Source organism: Magnolia sinica, chromosome 10, assembly GCF_029962835.1.
Source record: "Magnolia sinica isolate HGM2019 chromosome 10, MsV1, whole genome shotgun sequence".
NCBI classification, from domain to species: domain Eukaryota; kingdom Viridiplantae; phylum Streptophyta; class Magnoliopsida; order Magnoliales; family Magnoliaceae; genus Magnolia; species Magnolia sinica.
Window position 1 is genome coordinate 76,612,497 of NC_080582.1, and position 11,733 is coordinate 76,624,229.

Sequence of the window (11,733 nt, forward strand, 5' to 3'; positions counted from 1 at the left end):
GTTCATCAACACAATAAATAAGATCATTGGCTATACTAGCATATTGAACAAATCACATCATTAATAATACAACAGTCAAAATTATATGTTCAATTAAATTCAATAAGAGATCATAATAACAATGTTAAAACATACATATAACATATCATCAATAAATCTATTTTAACTTAAAGAGAGAAAACACATAGAAATCACTCACTTTGATCCGGTATATATGATTGATGATGTTTGCAATTTCCATTACTTTTCCCTAGTTGTGTTCCCTCCAATTTCCACTCCTATAGGAACCAGCTCAAGAACCCTGGACTGGGACCCATGTTGACCTCTCCCTTACGGCGTCCCGTATCCTTGGGCGTGTTTTCGATGAAGACCTTTCTTGGATTTCTTGCATTTTTTCAATAGTACGGAAGCCGTTCTATGAATTGGGTTTGAAAGAGATTGAGAGGAGGAAGTATAATAGGTCGTGAAAGCAGCACGTGAAGGTGGAGGTGGACCATCATCATGATTATATGTGACCATCCAACCGTTGATTAATTTACAAACCCATGATGATCCATTCATTGAATCTTCAAACTAACCATTGGAAAAATATTTTTAGCATCGATCTACTTGTGGATCTGATGGATAAATCACACCGGACTTGGCAACCCACTCCATAGATGCTAAGCATTCTCACTTCACTCATGTATACTTGTGTAGGAACTTGATTCATTAAGATTTGGCAAGTGCCACCACTTCATCCTACATACATGTACATCATATATGATAAATCATATGCAAATTTCCATGTTCATATTCATATTTCATCATCTCATTGTCATCAATAGATTAGTAGATGAGTGGAAGAGAGCATAAGAGCGAAGTCATGAGAGGTCACTTGTTTAAATTCTATCTAGAATAACATTTTAGTTACTCTTTTATTTAGTTTTTTCCTAGCTTGTAAAGTTTAAGTAATTTTTTATTTTCTTTTTCTTTTTCTTTGAAGAAGTAAATCTTAGATTATGTGGTTAGTAGCGATTAATTAGGTTTGGAATGAGTTAAAGGGTTCCCATGGTACAAAACTTTTTTATTTTCTTTTTTGCAATTCCTCATTCTTAAAGTCAACTCTCTAATTAAACTGGACAAAAATCTAGATTTTCTCCTGAATTTAGCAAAATACAACTCATGCACATGAGGCATGATGGTGCATAAAAGGATCTAAAGCCCTATAAAGAGGGGATCCCGAGAGAGAGAGAGAGAGAGAGAGAGAGAGAGAGAGAGAGAGAGAGAGAGAGAGAGGTGGCCCACATCTTGGCCAACTCTGATCACACGAGGGACCCACCTCTTTACCTCAATTCAGCCACTAATTAGCTCCCTCCAGTAAGTGGATCCCACCCCTAACACCTTCCTTTATTTTCTTTTTGCTAGTATCGTTTTTTATGAGGTCTTGATTTCAGCCCAATCTAGTTGTATATAGACTAATCTAACCAATAACGGAGCTAGGCTCATCAAGGGTGGAAACAACACCCTTAGATGTCCCCAGATGATAGTACAAACGCACCTCAAACCATCCGTTCAATGATCACATAAATGGATGGCTAGATCAGGCCGATCGCATGTAAAACTACTTGTGTATAGCTATCTGATTTGCTAGAATGATTGGGACGGAAGTGGGGCCCACTTAAGCCTCAAATGAGTTACGGACCAGCGGTCCAAAATGGACAAATTGATGGGCCCAGTGGGCAGCGTGGGTCCGGTCCAAACCGTGGACTGGTTTGGGACCCAAAATGAACCAACGTGCAGAAGGCCTTAGGGCCTCGTTTGATCAGTTGTGGGGCCCGCCAATGGCCCCAACAATCATCCGTTCAACTCTTTGTATAGTGCGAAATCTTAGCCGTTGGATCGTTATTTTGGTTTGTGTATCAAAACCGTTTTGCTGGAGTTTGTGGGGCCCACTAATGGCCCCCAAAACCTCCATCAAGTCAACCTTGCTTGAGCATGAAATGCTTCTAAAGTTCGATTGTTTTTCTAATATTATAAATCTTAATGTCTAGACTTCAAGTGTTGTGTTTGTAAAATAGGTTTGTTGATGTAACTTGGGACTAAAGTGGGGCCCACCTAAGGCTTATCACGCCAAGAATTTGTGGTCCAAAATGGACCGGCAAGCGGCGCCCACGCTGCCACGTTTTGGGCAGCATGTGAGGCCCACTTGTGGTCTCTTATGAAGAAATTGATCGAGGCCGTCCTAGGCCTAGGGCGTGGAGAGCTTGATGGCCCTCTTTTTCGATCCAATGTGGGGCCCACTAATGGCCCAAAGATCTTCTATGTGAAGTCCGCAGATTTGTAGAAAGTTCAGTCTAAATTTCTTCATATGATTGATGTTCCGATTTTTAAATCGTCACCATTGATCTTTTATGATAATGGGGCAGAACTGGATGTCACTTTGGACCTAAAGTGGGACCCATTTATAAATCATTCTAGGAGCAAATTAATGGCCCATTAATATAGACCAGGAAGTGGGTCCCACTTGCGGTCCACTAAGAAAACGCCGGTTGATGCCCTTAGACCATGTTTTAAGCCTAGACATGGTGCCCACTCACTAAGGGCCCAATAACATATCAGTAAGCACATGTCTTAAAACTCTCTAAAAACCTGTCTCTTGTGTGATGGTTGGTATATGAATCAGATTGTCACAATGGTCGAAATGTGGACTAATCGGACCAATCGATCAAGATCACCCAATCACTCATTTTTTGTATGCATTTGTTTTATTAAAATCCAAGTTTTCCTCCTTGATCGACCCCATCACTATCGGGCCTAATTCAGGCCCATGTGATAATTTAGACTAGACCGCACTTGGGCACTTGAACGACCCATGTGGGATAATTGATTTAAACATATATGAGACTCAACACATGGAAATACCTAATAACCTTTGGAAATTATATGCCTAAGTGGGCTATTAGTGAGATCGAGTAAGTCTATGATAGATCGTGGAATTAGCCCTGCTTTGTTTATAGTTGGTCCATTCCATCCCACCCAAATAAAGTCGTTTTCTTATATATGTACCCGATTTGGATCCAAGTTAGGAAGGAGTTATTTTAGAGGGTTATTGTGAATAGGAAAGTATGTATTAGACAAGTTAGTAGGCCGAAAGCACCGTGAGGAGACACTTTCCCAAGCTTGCACCTAAGAAAGTCTTGGACAAAAAGAGAAGAAGCACTTCAAGTGCCACAAACATAGTGGCCGAGAGTGTTTTACCTACATTTTTTAATCGAATTGGGTGAGTGGTTCTGATCCAAGTAGGCAATTGCATTCATACATCATTCTATATTTAAAAAGTTCCCAACTTAAAATTTTTTATTTTTTAAAAATAGTCTCTTATTAAGAAAGTGCTATTTTAGAATGTTTATTTTTGGAAAGTTTATAAAACTACACATGTATTTCCATTTCTACATTTACCATGGACATATTAAGAACATTAGTTGAGAGGGTGAGAATTGAATTAGAGTAGGTGAGGAATTGGTTGAGTGACTTGAGTGATTCTGAGTGCTATTTTGATTGATTTGAAATAAAGAGGAACATTGAGGCGTCTCCAGAGTTGAAAGTCTTTATTTTTATATGGTAACAATCAAGGTCTTCCTTAAATCCAGGACATGGGTCATGTCGGGATTGACCTCTGGTTGTCTAATGAGAGAATTGATGATAAACTCCTTTATAGAATTCAGTTTGTTAAGTTCTAAAGCTCATTATTATCCAACTGAAAAATAGAAATTTCAGATTTTGAGAGTGACTTAGCTTGGCCAATTGTGAGTGAATTGACCCTAGTGTTCATTAAGTAAATTGTACTAAGAATATCGGTGAAGAATAAACATGCATCTACATCACGCATTCATGCTTTTTATATCATTAACAATATACCATTTGTTTTACACTTTGAAAATCATTTGATGCTCTTATTTCGGAACTATCTCACTAAGCTGTGAAAAGCTCATCTCATTCAACTTGTTGACTTACAGGATAAGGAGACAATAAAAAGGCTTAATAATTGGCTGGATGAGTTTTACAACTAATCATTTACTTTAGATTTTCTTATTACTTGAGACACTTGGTGACATGGTTTGGAAGTTTAGTTATTCTGATGAATGATGTCAATGGAATTAATGATTTATGGCTAGAATAAAGTCTTTTTTTCTTTTCTTTTCTTTTCTTTTTTTTCCGTAATATCTACAACGGCATTGTGTAAATGTATCGTTGCGAAAGATGAATATGGATGTTTAATACTTTATCCCAGATCATGTTCCTTAACCTAAGGCTAGAGTTTGTCTTAACAATGGTTCCAAAGTTGGGGACATGACACAAAGTTTGTAGAAGGAAATAAACAAAAGGCTGCTTATGCCCTTATATTGGGTTGTTTCCTGTTCATAGGATGGTGGTGATAGTCATGCATAAGATATGGGGTACTCGTTGATGAATGGACAGGATGCTGGTGTGTCCGGGTCGTGCAGGCTACGATCCACATCAGTGAGGCCATTTGGCAGGAGGTGAGTGTTAGGGCACATTTGGATGCCTGCAAGTTCTTTAAGGGATTGTTTGATTTTTCAAACCGCCTTATAAATATTTGCGAATGGGTAATGATTATTTAACATTGAAATTACAACAGCATTCCAAACCTGATATTGATAAGTACAATTTGTCTCTAAACCCGATGCGGAAAACAAAAAACAGTGGGGCATGCCTATGTGACTAATCTGCTCAACCCATCCCTTTCGCAAGCTCATTTTAGGGCATGAGCCAAAAAAAAAGGCAAATCCATAGCTCAAGTCAACCACTCCACAGCAAACAGTGGGATTTAAACACTTATCATTGAAAGCTTCTTAGGGTTCTAGAAGTTTTGGATGAAGTTGATATCTGTGTTTCCCTTTAACCATGCCTCTGTATCCTTTTGGACAGGTTAGATGACAAAAAACCTCAATGCAAGCCCAAAGAAGGAAATCGCTTTCAACAGTGGACCTCTTTAAAATCACTCTTTCTATGGTGTGGTCCACTTGAGCTTTGAATCTGCCTCATTTTTTTTTTTCCTTTTATCATAACGTACAATGTTATGGTAAAACTGATGGATGGCGTGGATAAGTACTCACATACATCTAAGGTGAGGCCTACAAATGTAAGTTAGCTTTTTTGAGACCGATTTTCGAGGAAATATACACTTATTTCCATACCATGGCAAACATTTGTAAAAGGTAATAATGACTTACTTCCTTGCATTTATAGGTTGATTTGGAAAATCAAACAGATTTAAGTTGTAATTTATAGGTAATTCTATGGATGTAAACGGTGAGTTAGAAGTTTATTTATTTTTTATATTTTATTTTTTATTTTTTAAATATAAAGTGCAAGTTACTTAAAGGTAAATTGATTTTTATGTTTGAATAACCTATATATTAGTTACGGGTAAGAAATTATATATTTACAACAAGCATAACTTGGACTAGAGAATCATTTCAAAATTTGATTAATACATAAAAAAGCTTGTTACAAAGTATGGCATTTTGTCAAATCCATCTAAACGAATGGTTGAGCTGATTCTTAAACTAAACTAATGATTAGGAGGGCTATGAAAATGAGCCCTCATGCTCAAGACACCTTTTTTTTTTTTTGTTAGCTTGTTAGTACACCCACTGTCAGTTCACTGTTAGCCACCCCCCCTAAGGAAATCGATTCCAAGACCATGTTGAAACGAGGTATCTTTCACTCAGTCTACCACTTGTCATACTCAAAACACATGTAATATAGAGTTGTAACTTAATGCAAGCAACAAGAAAGCGAAATATTCTTATTTTCAATACAAAATATATTTACAATATTGTAATGGGAGAAACATACAAACAAACTACATTAACCATCTTCTACTCTACTTGCAAACTGGCACACCGGGGATTGACCCACATATGTGTGGATTGCCGAGGAACGAGAGAGACGTGAAGTTCGTGAACCTTCCGCTCGTGGGTATCGGTCCATTGAAATCATTATATGAGAGGTTCAGCTGAACAAGACTAAGGGAACCCCCAAGGCTGACCGGGATCTCGCCAGACAATGAATTGAAGGAGATGTCAAGCGATTCAAGGTTCTCAGGCAATTCTAACATACTAGGAAGCTTCCCTTCGAGTGAATTATGTGAGAGATTGATCATGCGAGCAGCAGCACAGCCCTCTAGCTGAGGGAATATGCTGCCATGGAAACTGTTCGACGATAGATCAATCTCATGGACGCTTTTCATATTGCTTAGCTCTAACGGCAGTGGACCATTTATCAGATTGTGTGAGAGATTCAAGAAATTTTCCATCAGGGTTAGTCCAAATATTTCTTTGGGAATTGCTGTTAATCTGTTGAAAGATACATCCAACTTGTTTAAGGACTCGCACCTTCCTATAGAAGGTGAGATTCCTGAAAGCTTGTTTTCTTGAAGAAAAAGATCACTGAGTAAGGTAAGGTTTCCTAGATTACCTGGGACTTCACCCGATAATCTATTTTTCGATAAATCGAGCTGACTCAACCTGTCAATCTGTCCGATTGATGGTGGAATTGGGCCGATCAGCAAATTGTTGGCTAAGATGAGCGATTGCAGGTTCTGCAATCGGCCTATCTTATCTGGGATCGTCCCATTTAGGAGGTTGCTTGATAAGTTGAGCACCATGAGATTGGAGAGATTGACTATGGTGGGTGGGATCGACCCGAATATCTGGTTGTCTTGGAGATATATGCTTGATAAGTTCATCCCGAGCTGATCGATGGTGGTTGGCAATTGACCTCCAAGGCCCATTCCCGCCAATTCAATGCCCTGCAGGTGAGTGCAGTTCGAAAGGGCACTGAAGAATGGGGCAAGATTGGTGTTGTGATCATGGCTCGTGAAAAGGTTATTGGATAGGAGGAGGAGTTCGAGGAGTTTCCATCTGCTGACGGTTTGGGTGGGCAGTTCGCCGGAAAGGCTGTTGTTCTCCACATCCAACCATTTCAAAATGGTGCAATTCGAGAGAGATGGAGGAAGTTTCCCACTCAAATTATTCGAATATAGCTGGAGGAACATTAGGCTGAGGAGACGGTTTCCTATCTCCGGCGGGATTTCTCCGTGGAGGGCGTTTTCAGATAAATCTATGTAGCCTAATGATGTGCAATTGTACAAGATTGACGAGGGGATGATACCTGTGAGGTGGTTTCCTTTAAGGTCTATAAAAAAGAGTCCAGAAAGGAGGGAGAGTGAATCAGGGATTGGACCGTGGAGGAGGTTTCCGAAGAGGTTGAGTTCGTTGAGGCGCCATAGGGAGCTCAGTTCAGGTGGTATGGGCCCCACGAGGTTGTTTTCGGATAGGTCTAGTAAGCGTAGCCCAGTGAGATTGGAGAGGAATGGAGAGAGCGGGCCATGAATGCCGCCACCGTTGAGCCTGAGTTGCTCCACACGGTTCTGCTGATAGTTGCACACCACACCTGTGAAGTTGCAGACATTGGATGAATTTTGCCAGTCTGCAAGAACAGCTTGAGAGTCTTCGGTAATGGCGTCCTTAAACGCCAGGAGTGCTGCCTTGTCATTGAGAATTGTAAGATGGTGATGGATCAATGGTTGGGCTGTGGTGTAGATTATAGGTAGAAAGAGTAGTAGAAAGACTAGCTTCTTCGTCGACTGGATCTCCATCTCCAAAGTAGCAATGATTTGTATGGAGAAAGCTTCAGTGCCTAATTATCACTTCCATGGCAGTTACACCAAGTTTTGAGTATAAGCGATTGGTGTAAACCGTCTTATCTTAGATCAATCCCGTTGTGTCGAAGACCACTTATTTATATTGTTAGTGTGCATTAATCGTTAGTAATTTCGAGTGGTGGGTCCCAACTCACAGTGACCGCATGATCACAATCCGACTATTTTGGATAATCACATAAATGGAAATTTTTAGTGTAAGTTGCATTGGGTTGAGAAAGAGAGAGAAAGGGAAGTAATATTTCAATGGTTGCAGTGGATTGGAGAGAGAGATCGAGTGGGAAGTAATATTTCAGTGGTTGCACTGTGTTGGGGAGAGCGAGGGAGAGATATTTCATGGAGTTTTCTATTTAGACAGTGATTTGTTGGGGTACTTAGATCTTTGCTTTGCACGAGCGCGGCATTTTTATATAGTGGGTGCTTATTGCTTAATCCTTTCCACGAGTACAGCATTATATAGTGGGTGCTTAATCGTTTCCCATTTTGGAGCATTCGACACCGTTAGATTTGGATTGATGGAAAGGATTAGCTGTCTGAATAGATTACGGCTGGATTTGATGAACCATATCGCTGTCTGATCATTGGTCAGATGGTCAGAGGGTAATGGGAAGTAAGCCACAGGTGTTCACACTACCTCTTCAAAATTCTATGCTGGTGGGACCCACTTCTTAGAATCAGTCGACCAATCATCAACACTGAGATGTTGCTACTCGTGTTTCAGAGGAGGGGAGCGGATTAGGTTAGGCACCGTACTCACCCAAGGCGGTTCGACCCTTACGGTGGGGCCGACCTTGATTAATGTATTTTATATCCACGCCGTCTGTCCTTTTTTCTGGATCGTTCGAGGGCACTGTCCAAAAATGAAGCAGATCCGATTATCAGGTGGACCATGCAATAGGAAACAGTTGTGATCGAACGCCCTACCATTAAAAACTTCTTAGGGCGTACCTTAAGTTTTCCATAGTGTTTATTTACCATCCAATCTGTTGATAAGGTCATATAGGCATGAATGAAGGGGAAAAACAAATATCAGCTTGATCCAAAACTTTCGTGGCCCATGAATGGTCAATCACCACTGTTTTTTGTGGCATGGTCCACTTGATAATTGGATCTGCTTCATCTTTGGGATAATGACCTAAAATGATACGGAGAAATGGATGGATGGCATGGATATAGAATTCATATATCATATGTCCTATGGTAACGGACGCACCATCTTGGGCGAATCCGGGTCTCACCTGATGGGTATTTTCAGGTGGGGCATTGATTGTTCGGATGTAATGAAGCGGATTGGGTGGTGTGCCTCGCACCACCCATCTCCATGTTGCGTTGACGTGGTAGAGTTCCGTGAGCCCACTATGATGTACGTATTTTATCCCCCACCGGCCATCAATTTTGCAAGGTCATTTTACAACATGACACAAATCCAACCTAAGAAGAGGAGAATGGTTGAGAGAAGAAATTTGAAAGTCTACATAAAAACTATGATGGGTATTTTCAGGTGGGGCATTGATTGTTCAGATGTAATGAAGTGGATTGGGTGGTGTGCCTCGCACCACCCACCTCCATGTTGTGTTGACGTGGTAGAGTTCCGTGAGCCCGTCCATCAATTTTGCAAGGTCATTTTACAACATGACACAAATCCAACCTAAGAAGATGAGAATGGTTGAGAGAAGAAATTTGAAAGTCTACATAAACACTATGATGGGTATTTTCAGGTGGGACATTGATTGATCGGATGTAATGAAGCAGATTGGGTGGTGTGCCTCGCACCACCCACCTCCATGTTGCGTTGATATGGTAGAGTTCCGTGAGCCCACTGATGTATGTATTTTATCCCTCACTGTCCATCAATTTTGCAAGGTCATTTTACAACATGACACAAATCCAACCTAAGAAGACGAGAATGGTTGAGAGAAGAAATTTGAAAGTCTACCTAAACACTAAAAAATAATAATAATAGTAATAATAATAAAAACAACAACTATCCCATACATCAGAGTAATAACATTTGAAATTTCTGAAACATCACAGAAATTAACTAAGTGAAGAAACACATAGAAATAGATGAAATTTTTTGTTAAGCCCGGTTTCAAGTAATGATATTACAGAACCCATTTGTCTGTTACTCGTCCAAAGGAAAAGAAGTGAACAAATAAGCTTGTCTCCACTCCAAGTAGATATGAAGAAATTCAAACAATGAAATGTATGCCTAAATAGTTGACATAATATGCTTATTCAAAGGGTAATTGTCAACAAAAATGGCAACATACTTCCATTTTCTCTGTAATAACTTAGTCCATTAACCAAAAATGGCAACATACTACCATTTTCTCAGCATCGGCAGTGCTTATCACACGCGTGACTCTAATTGCAAGATATGCGAGTCATAATCATTTAACCCCCCAACAGATTTGCTGGCGAAACCCACATAGGCAGTCACTGTCGATATTTCGAGAAGATGGAAGATTGGAGAAGGTGCAGAGAGTTGGAAGTCAGCTTTTTGTTCTGTTTTTTGGTTTAATCTTTTTCTTTTTCCCGTTTTCAGACATTGATCTCTTCTAAGGTTATAGAAATTATACTACTGTTTTTTTTTTTTGCTGTAAAAGGTTTTGGACCACCAGAGATGGGGTCATGCATGAATAAAAAAAGAAATAGATTGTTTCTGTCAATTAGACCCCTAGCAATATCATACCCAATAGTTTTTTTTATTGAGAAGAAAAAAAATGGGAAGGGAAGAAGACTTCTTACCAAATCATGGCAAGAGATATCAATACAAGACCCCATGTTCCACCATCTAAGGAAATAGGTGAAAAAAATGGACCATGGAAAATACACTTAGATCAAAGTGCATACTGTAAGAACTCTATTTGGTGGGCCTTACTGATCAAAAGTCTGGATTGTCATTCAGTTGGACTGAATGATTGAGTAGACCAGTGGGCCCTACTTCAGGTGATCTACTGCGCAACTCTAATTGCGCAGCAATGCGTATTAGGGCTGGAATGTTGTAGCTGTTCATGCAGACAACAATTTAAGTGGAACTAGGACTCATCAATGTGGAGCGTGGGAGAGAGAGTTTTGACGAGTTTCAAACTCTCTCTCCACAGTCTCTATATAAGAGAGCTAGGTCCCCTACACCACGGTAGAATTCGAGTCTCATCTTTTGAGTTGTAAAAAGGGTGTGAAGGAGAGGAAGATCCTAAGCTCTATCAGTATTCTAGTATTATTATCCGGCTTCTATGGCGGCGTCACATCTAGGTACATTATCTGAACCCTTGATCCCCATATCCTATGCACAGATATATTCGTGGGCCTATTCCGCATATAGATTAAATCCCACACATACGTGAGGAATACCTTCTAGTCAAAGACGAAGAACGAGCAGAGACTGCCGAATCTCTTCAAATCTGTATGCTTCGGTGCGGCTGCAAGGTCCGTATCAAGCATAAGGACCCACATGTATCAGAAAATCTCCTGACGGAAGGAGAATATGATGGGAAGATAAGAGGCAAATACACATCTGGAGTGAACTACTCCTCTCTACAAGCCATGGGTACCTGTTTCCCTTGATGGAGTGCTTCTCCCTCTCCCAAGATGAATGACACACAACTTGAATAATTAATGATCGATTTCCCGCCATTTAGGTCCAACACCCTTGCCATTACAGTCAATCCCTGCCGATGAAAACCCATCCCACAGTTTGTATGCTGCTTTCGGGAAGACAATGGGATGGGCTCGAGGATGAGATTCGTGAGGGCGGAGAATCCAATAAGGGATATCGCAATCCCACTGAGATCATCCCATGTGCCCACTCAATGCAACTCGGTTGTATATCCATCCTCATCCAAACAAGGCCAGTTTGGTCTGTTGTGGGCTTTGACAATCCTATCCCTCGTAATAAACCATAAATCAGATACCCAAACTCCCCCTAAGTGTACATGAATCCACCCAATTACACAATTATTAAGAGCCACAATTCACATGTATTGTAGATCGTCACC

General features: G+C 40.2%; 1 protein-coding gene across 1 annotated transcript; it reads right to left on the reverse strand.

Moving 5' to 3' along the window:
- Positions 1-5,893: 5,893 nt before the first annotated feature.
- Positions 5,894-7,669, reverse strand: LOC131217605 (putative leucine-rich repeat receptor-like serine/threonine-protein kinase At2g24130). Its single transcript, XM_058212546.1, has one exon. The coding sequence runs from the start codon at positions 7,667-7,669 to the stop codon at positions 5,894-5,896; it is 1,776 nt and encodes a 591-aa protein (XP_058068529.1).
- Between the last annotated feature and the right edge of the window lie 4,064 nt (positions 7,670-11,733).

Bases quoted from the DNA above. Each gene is read 5' to 3' on its own strand.
- LOC131217605 (XM_058212546.1), bottom strand. From the start codon at position 7,669: ATGGAGATCCAGTCGACGAAGAAGCTAGTCTTTCTACTACTCTTTCTA.